We start from the raw sequence: 19,622 nt of genomic DNA, 5'->3' as shown, positions 1-19,622 counted from the left end.
GTGGTCTCAGTTTCCTCCTAAATAAAATACTTTGACTCCACTCACTCTTAGAGCTCTCTAAGCATCCCTCCGACCCCAAATCCTGTAATTTGGAGACAATCACAGTATTCATTTCATGGTCTTGCAGTTACCTAGGACAGGACTTGAATCCAAGGTAGTCTCAGTAGCCATCGGGCTGTATGCTTCTGCATTAGTGGGGGGAGTTTTCCTCAGAAGGATTTCCCTGACCCAGTGAAATCCTCAGTGCCGCCCATCCCTGACTAAATCACAGATTTAGATCTGAGAATTAGGGGTCTTTTAGTCCAACCTTTTTGTCTTGTAGATGAAGAGAACAACAGAGGTTTCATTACTTGCCCAAGATCACAAAGCTCCTTTGAGGAATTCAAACCCAAGACATTGGACTTCAAATTTGACCCACTTTTCTCTTCACCATTTCTGTTAGATTCAGGTATTGGCTCTGAGACCGTTCATGAGCCCAGGCTAGTAGTAAACCTCTCTCAGTCTCAGTTTCCTCATCTCCAAAATGGGGAAGGTGAGGGAAAGAGCTTTGTCAGCCTTATAATGCAGAAATTGGAATGGCTGCGACCAGGGAACTGTTGGCTGTTGGTTGCCATGATCTTATGATCAATCTTCTCACATGTCCTGCCGATCAAAGGGTGTTGGGGAGAGGAAAGGCGATGGAAAAGTTTTAGTCAAAAAGAAAACACGTGGATGAATCTCATCTTCAGCTGTGTTCAGGGCTGTCTTATAGAAGGCTTTAGACTTAATGTGCTTCTAAAGAAAAAGGAGCAATGGGTGTGGATTGTTCTGAATTGTCTGACTCTTCATGATCTTATTTGGGATTTTCTTGGCAAAGATACTGAAGTCTTTTACCATTTCCCTCTGCAGTTCATTTTACAGATGAGGAAACAGGGTTAAGGGACTTGCCCAGAATCACACAGCTAGTAAATGTCTGAGGCTGGATTTTAATTTATGAAGATGAGACTTTCTAGTTCCAAGTCCAGCACTCCATTCACTGCACCACCTAGCTGTAAATTACTGGGAGGTAAATTTTGGTTCCATTTAGATAAAAACCTCCTAACAATGAGCCTTCCTCTCCAAATGTAGTGAGTTGCCTTGGGAGGTAGTAATTTCCTCATCAATCCAGATATTTAACTGAAAGACCAGAGAAAGCACAGAGTTTCAGGGTTGGAAGGATGCAACCCTATTGGCCATCTCAAACAACTTACCATGTTATAGAGGAAATCCTTTTTCAAGTAGGGAAATACTTAGATTAAAGACCTGAATTGTCTTAGAGCAGTGATTCTCAAAGTGTGACACTTCAGAGAATCCTGGGAGTCTCTGAAACCCTTTTAGAGGGTCCACAATTTCAAAATTAGTTTTTATTTCTAATATGTCAAGTATAAATATAACCCACATAAACAAAAACTTCAGACAGATTCTCAATCATTTTTAATACTATAAAGATACTAAGGAGAAAAATTTTGAGAACCACAGTTGTAGAACAGGAAGACTGGGAGCTCATGCTCCCAGTAGTAATGATGCTCTCAGAGAAAGTCAAAGAAACCTACAGATGAGAGATTGTAAAGAACTCAGAATTCTTGGTAATCAGAATGACCCAAGGTCTCTTGGATAGTGTTTCAAGTCTTTGAAAAAGCCTTTTTTTCTTGATATTTCTATAAGATAGGAACTGTTTTCAATTTATAGAGGAGGAAACTAAAATTCAGAAGTAAAATGACTTGTCCAATGTCATAGTAAGTAAATAGGAGAGTCAGAACTTGAACCCAGGACTTTGGGTTCTTTGTAAGTGTCTCACCATGGTGTCAAGCTCAAGTAGAAACAGACCCTTGGGCTGCATATTGACTTGGGAAACCACACATTTACATCAGGTGATGGTGGTCATTGAATCCTTTCAGTCACATCCATCTCTCTTTCCCCCTTTGGGGTTTTCTTGCCAAAGATACTGGGGTAGTTTCCCATTTCCTTCTCCAGTTTGTTGGGCTGATGAGGAAACCGAGGTAAGGGGGTTAGGTGACTTGCCCAGGGTGTCGCAGCTAGTGCGTGTCTGAGGCCGGATCTGGCTCCGGGCTCGCTTCCTCCATACGTGGCATTTTTATCACTTTGTCAGACGCGCGGGAATCTGATTCGGGCTGCGTTCTGGTGGCATCTGTGCTGAGGCCTTAAGCTGCCTGGATCATGATTTTTCCATGGTTGAGTGATGTCGGTCTTAGTTTTTCTTTTGAGTGGGAAATGTGCTCTCTGCCTCTGGAGGTATTCAAGAAAAACCTGAATGACCGGGATGCCAAATTAGTTCGCGTTTCGGGGAGAATCGGACTGGGTGAACCCTGAGGTCCCGACCGGCTCTTTGAGCCTGACAGATGAACCAGAGAGAATTTCCTCTGTTAAATGGCTGGGAAGGAGCCCATTCACAACTTAAGCTAGATTCTTGCCTGTTAGGGCAGCGTGAGAAGCTATTGAGGACTCTCCCCCTCCAGAAGGTCCAGCCATTGGCTGGGAATGTCCGGACCACAGAGGCGAGCCTGACCTACTCAGGAGAAAGATTCCGGAAGAAAGGGCCCGTGGGATGTGGGTGCGGGACGTGGGGCCGGGGGCTCGGGGAGGTGGGTGCGGAGCGTGGGGCCAGGGCTAGGGGAGGTGGAAGGGTTCATGAGCTTCAGGAATGAGCCTTCCCACTGGATAACAAAATAACTGGGGGTACTCCAGCAGGACAGTCTTACTCTGGGTGTGTGTGAGAGAGACCGAGAGCTGGAGGGACAGAAATGGACAGAGACAAAGAAGTTGGGGAAAATGGCTTGGGGAGCCGGAGTGAGGACATTCAAGTTAACGCTTCCCTACATCCTAAGGATGTGGGGGTGGGAAACGGAGCTGTCCGCTGGTGGGCAGTGGGAAGGCGGGGCTGTGATCTGAAGTGTCCCAAGCCTTGCTCAGCATCCCTGGGGCAGAACACGCCAGTAGCCGTCAGCCCAGAGGACAGGGCCAGGTGCCCGGTGGGTTCTGGGTGGTTCTAGAGAGAGCCGGAAGTCAGGCCCCACAGGGCTGGGAGGGGAGGGGGTGCTGGGGGGGCTGCAGGAGCGGGGACCCCAGCCCTCTTTGCTGGGGGCTGGAGAGAGGGCCGGGGAGAAGAAAGCCAGTTAATTTTATCAGGCAGCCAAGAGCCGGGAAGGCGTGAAAGAAGAAATTAGCCTAACGATGTTTCATTTGCGGAGAGAGAAACGATTTGTTAGGTGGCGATTGTTTCTGGGCATTATCTGAGGCTTTTTAATTGTGCTGGAACTGAAATTAGCAGAATTAGAATAAATTGCCTTTCCTTCTCTGGCAGCCTCTTTATTCACGCTTATTGTTGTCTGCTTTGTGTAGATTATAGAGCCCTTTGTTCTCCCCCGTAAATATCCTTGCCTGGAGTCAGGGAGCAGCTGAGGTCTGAAGACATTTTTACTGTGTGGCTTCCTCTCTCCCTCCTTCCCGGCCGCCTCTCGGCTAAGGACGTGGCCAGAGATCGGGCTGCGCCATTTAGGACCCTCCGGTCTAACTCCCCCATTGTTACAGATGAAGAAACTGAGGCCGCTCCTTCAGGGCATCCCCCAGGAAGCTGCTGAGCCGGGACTTGAACCCCGACCTCGTGGCTGCCCATGCCCTCCCCGGTGGCAGTAGCTCCGCCATCCCCGCAGGTGAGCGCCATTCACGGCTCTCGGTGATGCTGGTCCCGTCTCCTTCCTGCCTTTCCCCTGAGGCGGCCATTGTTCCCGCGGATCCAACCCACGGGCCTGCTTGCGGGTCTTGGCTGTTCTCGGGCTAAGTTTCCCACAAACTCCGGGACGTTTGGTTCCCCAAACTTTCTGTCTCTCTCCATCATGGGTCCTTCTCCCTTTGTCTTTCTGGTTGATGATTTGGAGGATGGAGGAGGGGGGAATGGCAAAGCCTTCTGGGAGAGGAACCTGCAAATAAGCTCTCAACTTGTCATGTTTACCGTCGGCTAATTAATTCCTCCTCGGCCCCATGCCGACGACTTGGGTAGAGGCCAGCAGGTGAATGATGGCTGCCTGTAACTGGCTACCAGAGGCAGAGCCAGGCCTGCTTAGGCCTGCAAACATCCGGGCCCCAGTAGTGGGGCGTTGGAGGCTTCCCGGGGAGGACCAGCAGTGGGGGGGGAGAGGGGGAGGTCGGAGGCTTCCCAAGGAGGACCGGCGGCTTCTCGGGGAGGATCGACAGTGGGGGGGAAGGGGGTCGGAGGCTTCCCAGGGAGGACCGGCAATGGGGGGTGGGAGGCTTCCCGGGGCCCACCTTTGCCAGGCGCCCCCCAGCCGGGGCGTGGGTTCCCCCGGAGCCTTGCGCCTCCACTTTCTCCTACTCTTACAGAGGAATTTGTTTGGAGCAAGAAATGAAACCATTAGGCAGGTTTGTCACTAAGGGAAGAAGTCCTGACCACTCAAGGAAGTGATGTGGAAAATCGATGAGGGACTGCTGGGGCAGCCGGCGCAGAGGTCTCTGGGTTCCTCTTTGGGGCAGGCGGACGGGGGTCGTCCTCTGCCTGGGACAGAGCCGGGGGCGCCCCTTCCCACCCTCCCTGGCCGTCGGGGAGCAGATTCCCTCCGAGACCGCCTTCAACAAAGCAGATAATTATTATTCTCTGCAGACCTCGGCATTGTTGCCACTTGTTACTGGTAATAATAATTCCAGCTTTGCTCTTTGCTCCAAGGAGCTGCAGGCACTTCTCAGAGAAGTATTATTATTCCTGGCCTGCCGCAAATTAAGGGGGAAAGGGAGGGGGATGCTTAGGGAGGAAGTGATTCGCCTCAGGGGGCTGTCCCTGCTGCCTGGGTCCGGTTGGGGAATCGCATGGGTTCCAGCCCAAGGAGGACCTGGCCCCCGGCGCCTTCCTTGGCGTTAATCCTTATTTGGGATGACTGACTTTTCCGCCCGGTACTCGGAGTTCTTACTTCCAGACGGGCTGTCCACAGTCTTTTCCACTGACACACTCCCAGATTTGTTGGTGCGCCAGACACCTCATTGAGATCATCGTGTTCCTTCCACTCTCCATAACTCTCACCCCGAGATCGTCTCAGACACACCTGGTTTCAAGTAATATTCAAAATGACTAATATCCACATTAATCGGGAAGTGTCCCACATACCCAGTGCGAGAAGGATGTGTCCAAAGACACCCACTAGGAAAAGCACCGTTGTTGGGGTGTAAGCTGTGGAATTACTAGTAAATCGGGGGAAAAAGACAATCATGAGATTGACGGCTCAGTCACCCCTTAAAGCCAGTGTTTGTACATTGAACATTAGATAATGCTTTGGGCTGATGTTAGAGATTAGCCCACTATTAATTATTAAATTGGGCACAGAGCATCATAAAATCATTAAACATTAGCCCTAGGAAGGACACCAGATTCAACCTAGATCTTCTTCCTTTAGAGAACATAGCATGGCCCTGAGATTTCCTACATTGTCCCCTCTCTACCAAAGCTACCATCACTTCCATCCCCAGCCCAGGGGGAAAGCAGTCCTCAGAAAAGGGGATTCTTGGGGTGTGGGGACACAATAAATTTGTCATTTCCCTCCTTTGTGAAGTGGAGAAATGCTCTGAGAGGGTGGCTCCTCTTCCTCACTCCCCCATTCTCTTTTCTGTGTTCCAAAAAGCAAAGTGGGGATTTTCATTTCTTTGCTCAATGTCTGAAAGATTTCATTGGTCTCCTTCAGATAACTGGAGACCTTAAGGCTGGGGCAAGCTTTCAGAGGTACCACAACCCAAGTCATGTGGGGATTTTGATGCCACCCCTCAGACTGGCTGATTCAAGGAATGAGGGGCATTAAACCTGATCGGGAAAGCCTTTGTTAGATGATGTCCGGGGGTGACTCGGTGAAAGCCTGGACCTAGAGCAGGGTCGCTGAGCTCAGACATGTCCTAACTGGGTGCCCCTGGGGAAGTCAATGCCTTAGTCACCTTGACTGTAAAAGGGGGATTGTGACAGCACCTATCTCCTTACCAGGGTTTGTGTGATACTAAATGAGATAATACTGATAAACAACTTTGTAAATCTAAAAGCACTGTCTAGATGCCAGCCCTTATTATTTAACTATCCTACCTTGAATGGCATTTATTTAAAGTTATGCACTATCAGAACTGAAAGGGACCTTAGGGATGGGCCACTTTGTCCTCGTTTTTACATCTAATTAGTGGAAGAGAAAGACCAGGATTCAAATTCATCCTCTGTCACTTGCTGCCTGAGTGACCCTGGGCATGTCACCCAATTTCTACATCTGCGAAATGGGTCTGATGACTGTTGGAAGCCCCTTTCAGTCCTGTAGTCAATGATCTTCACCTCCTGCTCAAAACAGTTTGCCTATATACAAGTCAATAAGTGCCTTATGTCTAAGAATATATGGATCGGACACATTTTTGGACGGGGGCAATGTGGGAATTTTTCTTGCATATTTATTGCAATGATTCTGTTTTTCTTTTATTGTCAAGATCGGGATGAGAAGAAGAAAATGCATGCTTGTTAATTGGGAAAAAAAAAAAAGAAGAAAAGGGAAGGAAGGAATTAATTTATAATTGCAATTGTGTTTAAGGCTAATTGCTGTGAGTTCTTGTTCATGTCCACAGCCAGGACCTGCTTTGGAGCTCTTCAGATACCTTGGATGTCTCTAAGTCTTTCTAGCTTATTCCCCGTGCCCTTCTCCTGCAAGCTGAAAGCCCGATGTATTCTTTCAGGGATGGGGTGCCCCTTGCTCTCCATCCCTGAGAGTAGGATTGACGTGGGCAGTTGATAGAGAACAGCCAGTGTCACTAACTGGCCAGACCCTTCCTTGCTGCATTTGATGGGATTTTATACCTGAGAGTTGGGCAAACCCAGGTTCAAATGGTCTTTCAAACATTCAGCCCCGTCACTAAATTCTTTGGCTCTCAGTCACCTCATCTGAAAAATGGGCATGCCATCCCCCTCACCCACACCTCCCTGTGCGGCTTTAGGGCCAAATGGGACTTCTGGAGTCAGTCAAGCAGGATGTCTTCTTCCCATGATTTTCAACTACATCTTGCATCAGCACCATTCTTTCCATACTAAAAAGTTCTTTTTCGGTCTATTCCCTTGCCCAGTTTTCAGGGCGGAATAGTGGCTTCCTCAGGTCTCCACAAGACCCCAGTGCACCAGACATGCGAGTAAGCAACGTTGGGTCCCAGTTGGCTGTGAGCCCTTTGGAACCCCACAGTGGTATGACCGCCATATTGGTTTTCTTTTTAAAGGTTCTCTTGGTGACATGGAGGAAGGAGAAGACAATCAGGCCGAGGATGCCAGTCAATCAGAGAGAGAGGGAGGAGCTTCAGATCCCGAAGCCTCCGGAGAATGTGACCCTGGGAGCCCTCCTTGCAGTGGTAAGCTACCCCCCCCTTCTCTCCCCATCTAAGATTGGGCCAGTGATCCTTGCCCAGGGTGTGCTCAGGAATTAGAAGTGGTCCTAAAGATTTCAAAGTGTGCTTCAGGGAGTTTCCAAGACCCTTTCAAGGAGCCCTGGAGATCAAAACTATTTTCACAAAAAGGCATAGATGTTATTTAAGCTGCTGGTTTTTCTGAGTATGTATCTGCAAGTTTTCTTCATATATTTCAACCAAAACTATAGAAGCAGATGAGAATTAAGCTGTCTTCCATTAAGATAGACATTAAAGAGATTTGCAAAAATATATGAAACAGTGCTATTCTTACCAAATTTTTCTTGTTTGGGAAAATATAGTTATTATTCTTTTTTACTAAAAGGTTATTTATGCTAATATATAATTGATTTAGTATTTTAAAGTAATTTTTAAAAAAAATTTATCCATTTTCATTTCTACTACAATAAATATTAGTAAATATGACTAGAGATGTACTGATATATGACTTTTCCAAAAACCAGTGTGTACATAGTTCACTTTTCAGTCAAATCCACATTATTCTAATTTTCTTCATCACTCTGTTGTTTAGACAATCAACAAAAGCATAAATGAAGACTGGTTTTGTTCCTCTTGGGAACTGGGATGAGCTGGATCCAACATATCCCTAGACTCAGAGAAAGAAAAGCTCACTGGGATCCTCCCTAGTTTTTGAGAGAGTGGAAGGTGCTGCGATCCCAGAAGACAGAGAGAACTTCCAGCTTTAAGGATAGTTAATTGTTAGTGCTATAAGAGATTTTTTGATGCCAATTTGTCACATTTTTCTCTCTGTGTGGGGAGCTCTTCTTTACCCGTGCAGACAGTGCCCTCCTGTCTAATTTAGACTTGGGACACACAGAAATTAAATGTACTTGCCCAGGGTCACATTTTCCTGAGGTTGACCAGCTTACTCCAAGGATGTTGAAGAGTGGGGGGCGGGAGGAGCTGGGGAGGATGCATCTAAAGCCCCACAATTAGGGAGGCCAGGCTATGGCTCCTGACCCGAGGCATTATGCGTTACCCTCTGCCAGCCTAGTAGAGCAGGAGTGGGTAATTATCTGGGATTTCTTCCTTCCCTTCTCCCACTAAAGGACCTTTGGGTCTCTGCTATCCAGATTGGCCATTAGGCAGGGATCCAAATTGCTGACACCTTGGAGGTTAATTAATTGGAATTTATCCCCTGGCCCTGCCCAAGAGCTCTTAATTAATTACCCATAAGGTATTTTTCTCTTCCTTAACAATCTCCCAACATGGGAGTCTAGTGTGGGGAGCTTTAATAACTGAGAAAAAGAAAACCCAAATCTCTAGGTAGGTCCTTCAGCCCTTGCCAGCGACCTTCACTTTCCCACTGGTTTAGGGCCACCACCCACTGAAGGCTGATTTTCCCCTCTGTAGGACTAGGAGGGCCTACGCCTGTATCCCTGAGCCTGCCTCCATCAGATTCATTCTCCTTCTGTAAGCGCCCTCTCCTTCACGGAGATTCAAGGAGAAGGAGCCCTTTCCTAAACTAGGTCTTTCTGCCTTGGACCTCTCCCAGAGAGAGTCTTCAGCTCCTCTTGGAGAGCAGTAATTATTGTCAGGAGCCAGAACCTACAGCTTCTGCAGGCTAACTGATCTGGGAAATGGCCTCTCCCCTGCTGGAAGCTCCAGACTCCCCCTCCTTGCTGCAGACTTCAGGATGCTCCTTTTGTGCAGTGAGAGGATTTGCTGAGAAATAAGGTGGATGCAGACCTGGTTGACCTGAATCAGGGAAGGACCTGTCTTGGAAGCAGTAGTGAACCATTGAGCATTTTTAAGTAGTTGAGTCTAGCTGCTAGTTCATTCTGTGACTTTAATTCTATCCAATTCAGTTCATAAACATTTATTAAACTCCTACTTTGGGCCAGGAACTGGAAGTCTTGGGGAGTCACTTCCCTTTCCTGATCTATAGAATGAGGGTGTTCATAAGGATTTAGATGGACAGGGAGTATTACAGATCTTTTGAGGAACTGGTTAAGAGTCCACTGCCAAGGTCAAGGGCTTTGTAGCAAATACCAGCCTCGGCTGCCCATGTGGCCTCTTCTCTCCTGCCCATTAGTTTCACCTTAACTAAATTAGCCAACTAGTTTAACAAAACTAACTAACTAATATGATACAGGGTGTTCCACAAATGAAGAGACACATACTTTCTGCTTACATGACCCTGGGAAAGTGACAGCCCTCTGTCTTAGTTTCCTTCTCTGTAAAAATGGGGATAACAATAGCCCCTACTGCCCTGGTTGTTGAGGGGATCACATGAGATAATGGGTAAAGCACTTTTCAAAAGCACAAAGGGCATTTAAATGCCCGCTATCATCATCATCTTATCAGATCTCTTTTTTTGGTACCAAAATTGGCCTTTGTGATTTCCCAGCACTCTGTATTGATTTTGGGGGTTGCCATTGACATTCTCTCCATTCACATTATGGAACTCACAGAATCTGTCCTGTTTTCTTGGTATGGCTTACTCCATTCTGGGTCTTCTCGTGGATGCTGTGTTCTTCAGATACATTGTTTTTTATAGTGTAGTAATTCTCCCATTATGTCCATGTGATGTAATTTACTTAGCCATTCCCCAATTAACAACATCTCCTTTCCAGTCCTTGGCTACCAGAAAAAACTGTTGCCAATGATATTTCAGCAGAGGCCTGCCTTTCTGACTTTGACGCTTTGGTGGGTGTACTTAGCAGCGGAATTTCTGAGTTAAAGGGCATGAACAGTGCAGTGATTTTTCTTGCATAACTCCAGATTGTTCTCCCGAACTGTTGAACCAATTCACAGCCCTACCAAAGGTGGGTTAGTGGCCCTGCCTTTCCATCCTCCCATCTTTTGTCTCACCATTTCTGGATGTGAGGTGAAAGTTCAGAGCTGTTTGGTTTGCATTTTTCTATATTAGTGATTTGGAACATTGTTTCCTATGGTTGCTACTAGTTGGCAATTCTTTTGAGAACTGTTTGCTCATATTCTTTGTTTATCTGCCAGGCCTTTGCTTTTTAAGCAGAAGCTCTATAAAGATCTCCAGAGCTATAGTTGGTTGCCTAATAGCTTATATTTTTGTAGCTCTATAAGGTTTACAGATCCCTTACAACCATGTAAGGGAAATGGGGAAAGGCTTCCCTGAAATTCTAGAGTAAGGAGATGGAAGCCCAGGGAGGTTTTTGATTTGCCTCTGGTCACACGGTTTTGTGTGTTTAAGTGCAGGAGCGGGATTCACAATCAGGTGTTCTGACTCAGGTCAGTTTGCTACGCCTCCTTCCATCCCTTTACTTAGCTTGGAAGAGGGCTAAGTCCTAAGTAAGCAAAAGCAAAGTAATTCTCAGAGAGGAAGCTACTGCCTTGAGCCTTCATGGGAAGTGCAGCTTATCTTTGTGATGTGGGGGAGAAAAGTGGACAGAGTTCTTGCAGCCACAATCAGAAGCCGTGGCATTGGCTGCCCGGAGATGGGTGGCAGCTTCTGCCAGACAGGAATCCCAGCTGGGTCCCTAAGCCCTGACTTGGTAGTTTCAAGCTGCAGATGTTGTTCTTACAGTTCCTGAGGGACTAAAGGGGACTTCAGGGACAAATGGAGGAAAAATGTTGGAGGATCTCATTAGTGTCAGCCAGGACTGAGACCGAAGGTGGAAGGGCCCGAGGCCCAGACACCAGGCTTGGTGGGGGTATGGCCAGGCTTTCTTCTTCTGGGCTGCCTCCACCTTAGATCCAAGGCTCTTTGGGAGTCTTAAGGAAATAGCTTCTTTAGAATCCAAGATATGGAGTCCCTTACTGAAAGATATGGGGCTCCTCTACTTCCTTCACAAGACTATTCTCCCTAGAAAGTTAAAGGTCAATAGCAGGGACCACAAGGGCCCCACTGAAAAGAGACCTCAGTAAAAGGGATTTTTTCAGATAGGGGCTTATCTCACTATCTAGGGCTGGGAGCCTTTTCTACTTCAAGGGAATCATTATCAGCCTTAGAAATGTGACCCCTTCAGAGTATTGCTGCAATTTCTCCTGTGAGGGCCAGAGGAGGGTTTAAAGGTTTCTAATCCCAGTGGTTTGTGTCTTCTTAAAGGAACTCTATGACTATGGAATTGGAGAGGGGTGGAGGAAAAACAGGAGGTGGGAAGAAAACTATAGAAAAAGGGTTTTTCTTGACCAGTATTTCTCTTTGCAGACTACTTACCTCCAATGACAAATGGCACATCAGAACTTATAATGTTTCTCTCTCTCTCTCTCTCTCTCTCTCTCTCTCTCTCTCTCTCTCTATATATATATATATATATATATATATATATATGAATATCTTTCTCTCCTGATAAACACATCCATTTCATTATGTTAGGGAATGTTTAATTTCTCTTTGTATCTCCTATGCTTAGTGCCGAGCCTGGCCCATAGTAAGTAAGCAGATGCTTTCCTCATCTGTAAAACTAGGTTGGAATCAGGAAGATTTCATCTTGAGTTCAAATCTGGCCTCAGGCACTTACTAGCTATGTGTCTCTGGGCACTGTTTGCCTCTGTTTCCTCATCTGTAAAATGAGCTGGAGAAGGAAATGGCAAATCACTCCAATCACTCTGGTCTTTGCCAAGAAAACCCCAAATGGCGTCACAGAGACTCATACGAGACTGAAACAAATGAGCAGTCACAGCAGTAAAGAGCTTGAAGCAGGTCTGCAAAATGCTAAGATCTCCTTCATCTCACATTCTGTGGTTCTGTCGACAAAGAACCAAAGGAACAGATCTAGAACGAGAAGGAGCCTCGGCAGCCGGGTGGAGCAGCCCCTCATTTCACACACGAGTGTATAGGGTATACTGAAGTAACTTGCTCTGAATTGCCCTTGAGCCTCGGTCGTGGCTGTTGTGACGCCATTGGAGGATGTGAAAGCATATCTTTGGTCAGAGTTCCGACACTCTTGGAGCCTTCCCTTGGCTCTTTGAGAAGAGTGAAGCAGGAGGGCTTCATCCTAACCGAGGCTCTGCTCACAGGCTCCCCCCAAGCCTCTCCCATGGGCCCAGCGGCTGATGAACCCCTTCTGGTCCCTCTCCCCAGAACACCTTGTCTTCCCCAGTCAAAGGCAAACTCCAAGCTCTAGCTCTAATCCCCAGTGCCTATGGTTTGGTCCTACCCCGAACTGACAGTAAATGCTGATTGAGTGATTAATTGATTGACTTTATGTTTGTCTAGAGCAGTTTTCCAAGGTATGTAGCAGTCCATGAAAAAAATACCTGTGTTAGCAACATTTAAAAATGTTTTCAAAAATGAGTTTTTTTCCTCTCAGATATTAGAAGTGATTTTTGTTGTTGCTCTTCAGTTGTTTCCGTAATGTCCAGCCTTCATGAGCTCATTTGGGGAAGTTTTCTATTTCTTTCTGAGACAAACAGGGTTAAGTTACTTGCCTAGAGTCACACAACTAATAAATGTCTAAGGCAGGATTTAAATTTGGGCCTTCCTGACTCCCGGCCAGATGCTCTATCTATTGTTCCACATAGCTGCCTTAAGTATGATATTGCTATATCAAAAAACTTTTTACATGCATCATTTTAGGGGATTGGATCCTGTTCCAATAATTTCCCACAGCCACTGATGGGAGACGGAGGTTTGCCGACGTATTTGGTATCTCTCGGGCCACTGCCAGCCCACAACGCCAAATCAGCATTTTGGGGTTCTTTCAATCTAAGTCAGTCCTAAAGATGATCGATGGTCAGATTAAATTGAGGAACAATGGCATAGTCCTAGCAAATTAGTTAGTCCCTTATGTGAGAAGTCGGGCAGAAGGAGCTCTGAAGGTGGAAATTAGGAGACCCGGTATCCAGCCTCACCTGGGATTGACTTTCTGGGAAAGGAGAATAACATCCAGAGATAAGGAATATGTTATATATGCAAACTGATTACAAGGAAGGAATAACTAACAATATGGGGTAATTCAAAAAGGTTTGTAGGCTGGTGCTGGAGCCAAACCTTGAATGGAGATAGAAAATTAAGAATTAAGGAGAGAGGGCATTTCAGATATGGGTCAACTTAAACAAAAGCATGGAGGCTGGATCTTAGGCCTAGTAGTTCTGAGCCTGCTTCCTGATTTCTAAAGGCTGGGGAATAATGTTTGTATAAAGTCTGGCTCCCTCCCATAGGCACAGACTTTGTAAATCTTTAAGCTTTTTGGAAATACGAATTACCAGTGATTTGGATTCTGTATTAGGAAACACATTGTATTCCTGACTTTTCCTCTAATGCACTGTATGGCCTTAAATTCCTTTGTCTCTCCTGGGTCTCAGATGTCTCAGTTGTAGAACTGGGCTAGGTGGACTTTCTGAGGCTTGTTCTTTCAAGATCTGGTAGTTTATGATTAAACCCAGAGGAAAAAAATGTAGGACATTCAGTCTGAGCTGGAAGGGGCTTGAGAGCCCATAGAAGGCAACCCTCTCTCATCTTACAGACAAACACATCGAAGCTAGAGACGTAAGTTGACTTTTCCCCCAAGGTCACCCCGGTAAGAGATATCCCAGCTGGCCTTTGGGCCAAGCAGTCAGTCCAGCCCCAGACCCAGCCCTCTGCCCACCAGCTCCTGCTGAGCAAGGGACCTGCTTTGTTTGGGGGGCGCGGAGTGGAAGGCCAAGGTGTGTTCAGTCATGTCTTCCTTCTCTTTTCCTCCCCACCCCCAGCCCCAAGTAGAGGCCAGCGATGGAAGCCCATCCCTTACAGGCGATAAGAAATCGAGTTGTGTGGTTTGGCCCCTTCTGCCTATCTCTCCCCGCCCCCATTCCTGACCACATCCTTCTCCCATTTGTGGCCGTCAGAGAGTTCTCACTCCCACCCAGGGCTGGGGGAAATCAGTCCGACACCTGGATCCTGGTCTTTCACCCAGAAATCAATAGCCAAGCCTTTTATGGGAACTTAGCCCCAGATAACAGGGAAGCGGGTTTTAAAAAAAGTCCCATCAGCCCCTTGGTGCATAGGCAGCTGGATCCCAATCTTCTGATCATCTGAGCTGATAAGAGGCTGTTGGGATTGTCCGGGTTGCAAAGTCTCCTCAAACTGACCGAGCCCATCCCGAGCCTCCTGCCCTCTGTACCAGCCCCGAAGGGGGTCAACCTGCCCAGCTCCTGAGCTGCCTCGTGTGTGTGGGGTGACATGGGTGGGCAGCGAACAGGCTGGCAGCAGGCTCCCCTTTCTCCCCCAAGCCATGGGGATGGATTTCCACGGAGCTGTCCCACTCTCTTGTCTGACTCCTTTCCCTTGTGATGGGGGACACACGTTCTTCCAATGACTCGTCAGGGCTTAGGAGTATTAGGGAACAGATGGACTCACAGGGAACTGAACTCCCACCTTTGGTTTCCTGAACACGTTCTCTCACCTAAGGTCTGCACGTGTGGAAGGTACCTGACATGGCCACGTAACACCCCCCCACCCCCCCGGCTTTCCGGATGCGGGAACTCGGGGCAGGGAAAGAGATGGGCTAGAGGCCCTTAGGTGGCGGGGGGTTCCCTTGTCCCCCTCCAACCAGAGCTGGCCCGGGATCCTCTCTGACGGCGGCCCCTTCCTCATGCCCACCGGGGCTTTGGAGAGGAAGGGAGCCACAGCCGGGTTTGGGATTTGGTGGTGGGAGCTAACAACTTGTCAAAGGGCAAGTGGTTCGTTGGTGTAGACTTTGACCCCGGCCGGTCTGAAAGGGAAGCAGGAGGTGCGTTATCTGATCGCAGAGCTGATGCAGAGCGCGCAGATAGGGCAGGGGGTGCGGTGGGGGCGGGGAGGGCTGCCCGGAGCTGGGAACAGCAGCCCGAGTTGCACCTGGTACTGGCCTGTTTTGATAAAAAGTTGATAGGGTCGATAACGTGGGGCGGCTGCAGCCACCGCTGCTCTTGTGGCCACAGAGGAAAGCTTTCACCGGGATGGATAAAAATCAATATGCCATCTACTTTGATTTATAGCCAAAAATAATAGGACTTTTATACGGCATGATTGATTTATTTGATGTTAATCATCGGCTTATCGCCAGCATTAATAATCTGAAATGGCGGTGACGTCACCCTGGGCGTGCTTTCTGGGTGCCCATCGATTGGGGCCACCATGGTTATCAGCCCCGGGATGTAAAGGCAAACATGTACTTTGCGCACTAATCTGTCCCACTGTCATATGCACACGGGCTTATCGGCAGCATCTCCAACAGCAGTTAATAAGAGAAAAATAATTGTTATCAAGTTGCTAGGCAGATCCCCCCACGGAGCAGGGCCCAGGAGCCGCGCCGAGAGGCGGCCACAGGCCCCGGGAAGGCGGGAAGGGCGATCCCTCTGCCTGTTCTAATTATTAACCGAGCCGTCATTATTAGTGTTCTGCTGCTGTTAATCAAAGAGGCCGCAGAGGTTCCAAGCACCAGGAAAAAATGGCGGCAGCTGCGCTGCTGGTCCCCCCCCACTCCCCCGTCTCCCCCCTCCCAGCTCCTTCCAAGGGCTCCGACCTCTCTTCTGTCCCCGCACTCAGGAGCTCACCGCTGAGCTGAGGGCTGGACGGTCATAAGTCTGGAGCTGGAGGCCCCTGTTGGCAAAAGGGCACGGCGAAGACCCCTCCAGGGTGGGGCAGGAGAGGAAGGGAGGGATGGTGAGGGAAGGCTGCCCAAAGGCCCCGCGCCGCCTCGCCCCTCAGCTCAGGAGCAGGAAAAGTGACTCTGCTTTTGTCCCAACAGAAGGAGACATTCAGGAAAGCCCAGAGGGCCCCAAGGAGCCGGAGGAGCAGGAGCCTGACTGCGGCCCAGGAGAGGCGAGCCCGTGGAATGGGCCAGGTAACCAGCCATCTGACCTCCATTCCCCCCCCTCCCCCCACCTCCCTGCCATCTGCCCATCTGCTGAGGGCCCTGCACAGCAAGAGCTGGGTGGGACGCATGGGGACGCGCCGAGAAGACTTGGTCTCCTCCAAGAGAAATCCTCCAAGCATGGCAGGATTCGAGATCCTCCCTCCCTTTTTTGGCCTGATTCTTGTGGAAATCCTTCTTTGTAGTGCTTTCTCTTCCTCTTTTCCTCTGCCTTAGTTTCTTCCCTCTACCCATCTTATCCTTGATTTTTTTCCAGTTCCTTCTTTTCTATTTTACCCAGTCTCTTTTCCCTCCTCCCCATCCCGTTTCCTTCTCTCTCTTCCTCCTCCCTCTCCCTTTCTCTCTCTTCCTCTCTCCTCCTTTTCTCCCTCTCCCACTTCTTCTCCCTCCCATCCCATTTCCTCTTCTCCCTCTTCCTCTCCTTTTCTATTAGTTCAGAGGCTTTTAGCCTTTTTGTTGTGGCCCGGATCCCTTGTCAGTCTGGTGAAACTCAGGACCCCCTTCTCAGAATAATGTTTTGAAAAAAATAAATACATTGATATTTTTAAAATAAATTAGATAAAATACCCAGATTAGAAAGAAAACCAGTTATAATGAGGGGTGGGGTGGGAATGCAGGCTCTCCCCCATTCAAGCTCACAAACTCCAGAAAACTACTCAGGGACCTTGTTGCACAGTCTAGGTAAAGAGCGTCTGGCCTAGTGTCTCCCTCCTTTTTCCACTCCCCTGCTGCCTCTCCCCTCCCACTTCACCCCATCTTTCTCTGTCTGTCTCTTCCTTACTCTCATACCTGATATTCCCACCCTTGTTCCTATCACCTTCAGTCACGATCTTTCTCTCCCTCACTCTCTCTTCTTATCATTCAGTATCCCTTTGTCTCTCTTCCTAGGATTGAGAGTTAAGTCTTTCCACCATAGCAAGAGTTAGGTTGACATGTTTTAGATAATGAAATCTATCTTCTATGACTTCAGGGAGGTCCATTATAGGAAAGGCCTTGGGAATGATTTTTTTAATAGCTTTTTATTTTCAAAATATTTGGGAAAAAATTTGTTTTCAACATTCACCCTTACAAAATCTTGTGTTCCAACTTTTTTCTCCCTCCCTTAGATAACAAGTAATCCAATATATGTTAAATAGAGAATGAAGTTCTTGGATCATGTCTCTCTTTCCTAAGAACTAGGATTCAAAGGAAGATACTATGAGGCAAAAAATGGGAGGAAAGTCTGTCTGAATTGTATCCTGAAGTGTCATTAGTACTGATAAGGAAGGAGAAAAAGCTAAGTCTCAGTCAAATGCCCCCAGTGGTAGGTAGCATGGCCAGACCAGGCTGGCTGTTGTATTGGCTCTCATTCTACTCTATGAAACTCTTTGGCAGAATACAGAGAGGTCTGTTTTCATTTTGCTGTGTCTGCCTTCCCTTTTTTATAAATTTGGACCCAGAAGGATAGGGAAGGGCAGGACTATTGAAGAGAGAAGAAAAGATGGCTGTATGTATGTGATGAAGGGATGGATAGATGGCTAGAGTTTATTTATTCACTGAATTTTTTCTGAGGACAAAGGACTTGGTCCCTCCACTCCAGGAATCTGCCATCTGATGGAGGGGGAAAATAAAATGCTTGGGTGAACTAAGACCTAGACACAAATAACTGCCATATTGGTACTGTGGAAAGAATGCTAGATTTTTTTTAATCAAAGGATACTTGTTGAAATCCTGGCTTTCCTATTCATTACCTATAGGATATTGGGCAAGTGATTTAAATATCTGTAGGTCTACTTTTGCATAAAATATAAAGGTCAGACTGGGTGACTGCTAAGTTCCTTCTTTGTGAATATAATGAGTGCTATTAAGAGAGGTACAAATAAAATACTACTGGGGCTCAGAAAAGGGAGAACACCTGTCCACCTGGCAGTGATCAAGAAGATGCCTTTTGAGCTAGATTTTGCAGGTGAAGTAGGAGAGAGCATTCTGAAAAAGGAAACACTAAGCAGAGATGTAGAGATGGGAGAGCCCAGAGTAAGGATGGGGCAGGGGGAGGAAAGGAGGGGTGCTATAGATATTAGCTGCATTAATCCTAAATTAGTTAAAAATATAAAGAAAATAAAAGGAAACGCCTTCAAAGAATGTATATGAAGAGAGCGACACAGAACATGGAGTGAGTAAGGTTGGACTATACTTAGATTTCTGAATCTAATTTTTTTCTTTGTGTCTGTGTCTGGAAGGGGGCTTAGAAAGATTTCACCAGTGGAAGGATTTGGGTCATTTTTGAAAGAGGCCTTGGAGTCAGATTGGAGAAAAGGAGCAGATGGGTTATTTCACATTGCCTGAGGCAGAAACAAAAGCCTAAGTGCTTCTCCTTGTCATGGCTGATGGCATCTCTTCCTTCTGAGAAAGAGCTGGAGGTATGTGGCTTTGATCAAGGCTGAGTTGAGGAAAGTAGCTTTGAGCCACTGGAAACCAGGCTTCTGTCTATTGTAGCAATACTTTAGGGATTCGTGATTGTGTCCTTGTATATCAGTCAATCAATCAATCAATCAATCGACAGACATTTATTAAATGTCTGCTTTGTGCCAGGAGTTGGGCTCAGGGAACTAAGACAGAAATGAAACACTTCAAGGTGTTTCTGCAAGTCTTAAAGCACTAAATAAATGATTGCTATTATTATTAAATGGTTGATTGTTAAACATGATGGTCATCATGAGTGTGAACAATCCCTTCCCTAATGACCAATTCAGATTTAGCTAGACTGGTCCCAGGATGATGGCCACTGTTGAGCCCAGGTAAGACCTTCTGAAATGCTTACTTCTCTGGTATAATCTCAAGGAACTAAGTTTACCACCATATCCTAACAGAGTAAGGCTTTATGGAGAAATGTACCCATTTATCAGATAGGAAATATCCAAAACCAGTGGAGAGATACTCAAGAGTCAGAATAAAGAGGCCATGAGATAGCCTTATAGATGAGTCTTGAAAAAAACTTCTGGTTTAGGGTCCTCGGAGGAACCCAAGTGTAGCTAGAAATGCTTTGGGGGGCTCCAGGGATAGCTCAGGGCAGTAGCCCCCAAAAGGATTTTGGCGTATTATGAATTCCCGGGTTCTCTTATTTATCAGATCACAGAGCTGTAAGATATTTAGTCCAGGCCCTCATTTTTTCAGATAAGGAAATGGACCTAGAGGTTAAGTGGCTTGTATGAGGTCACACAGATAAAAAGCTTTAAAGACAGGACTTGGACCCATGTCCTCTGTCTTCTGAGTCAACATTCATTGGATTTTGTCATGCTTCGCTCTTGGCTGATGGTGGATAAGGAAGATGAAAACCATGGTGGGTAGAAAGGGAATAGTGCAAAGTTATTGTGGTCATAGTAATTGATAATACAAGTAATCAATAGCCTT

At 47.0% G+C, this 19,622-nt stretch overlaps 1 protein-coding gene across 1 annotated transcript in view; it reads left to right on the top strand.

Moving 5' to 3' along the window:
• Nucleotides 1-19,622, top strand: part of ZFPM1 (zinc finger protein, FOG family member 1) — a 180,023-nt gene that overhangs the window by 66,092 nt on the left and 94,309 nt on the right. The window contains exons 2-3 of the mRNA XM_031949230.1: nucleotides 7,270-7,398; nucleotides 16,107-16,202. Coding sequence (XP_031805090.1) covers nucleotides 7,270-7,398; nucleotides 16,107-16,202 — 225 coding nt within the window. The remainder of the gene's footprint in view (nucleotides 1-7,269; nucleotides 7,399-16,106; nucleotides 16,203-19,622) is intronic.

This window comes from Sarcophilus harrisii, chromosome 2, assembly GCF_902635505.1.
Source record: "Sarcophilus harrisii chromosome 2, mSarHar1.11, whole genome shotgun sequence".
Classification (NCBI taxonomy): Eukaryota; Metazoa; Chordata; class Mammalia; order Dasyuromorphia; family Dasyuridae; genus Sarcophilus; species Sarcophilus harrisii.
The sequence above is the reverse complement of the archived record's forward strand: the minus strand, read 5'-3'. Positions and strand labels throughout refer to the sequence as shown.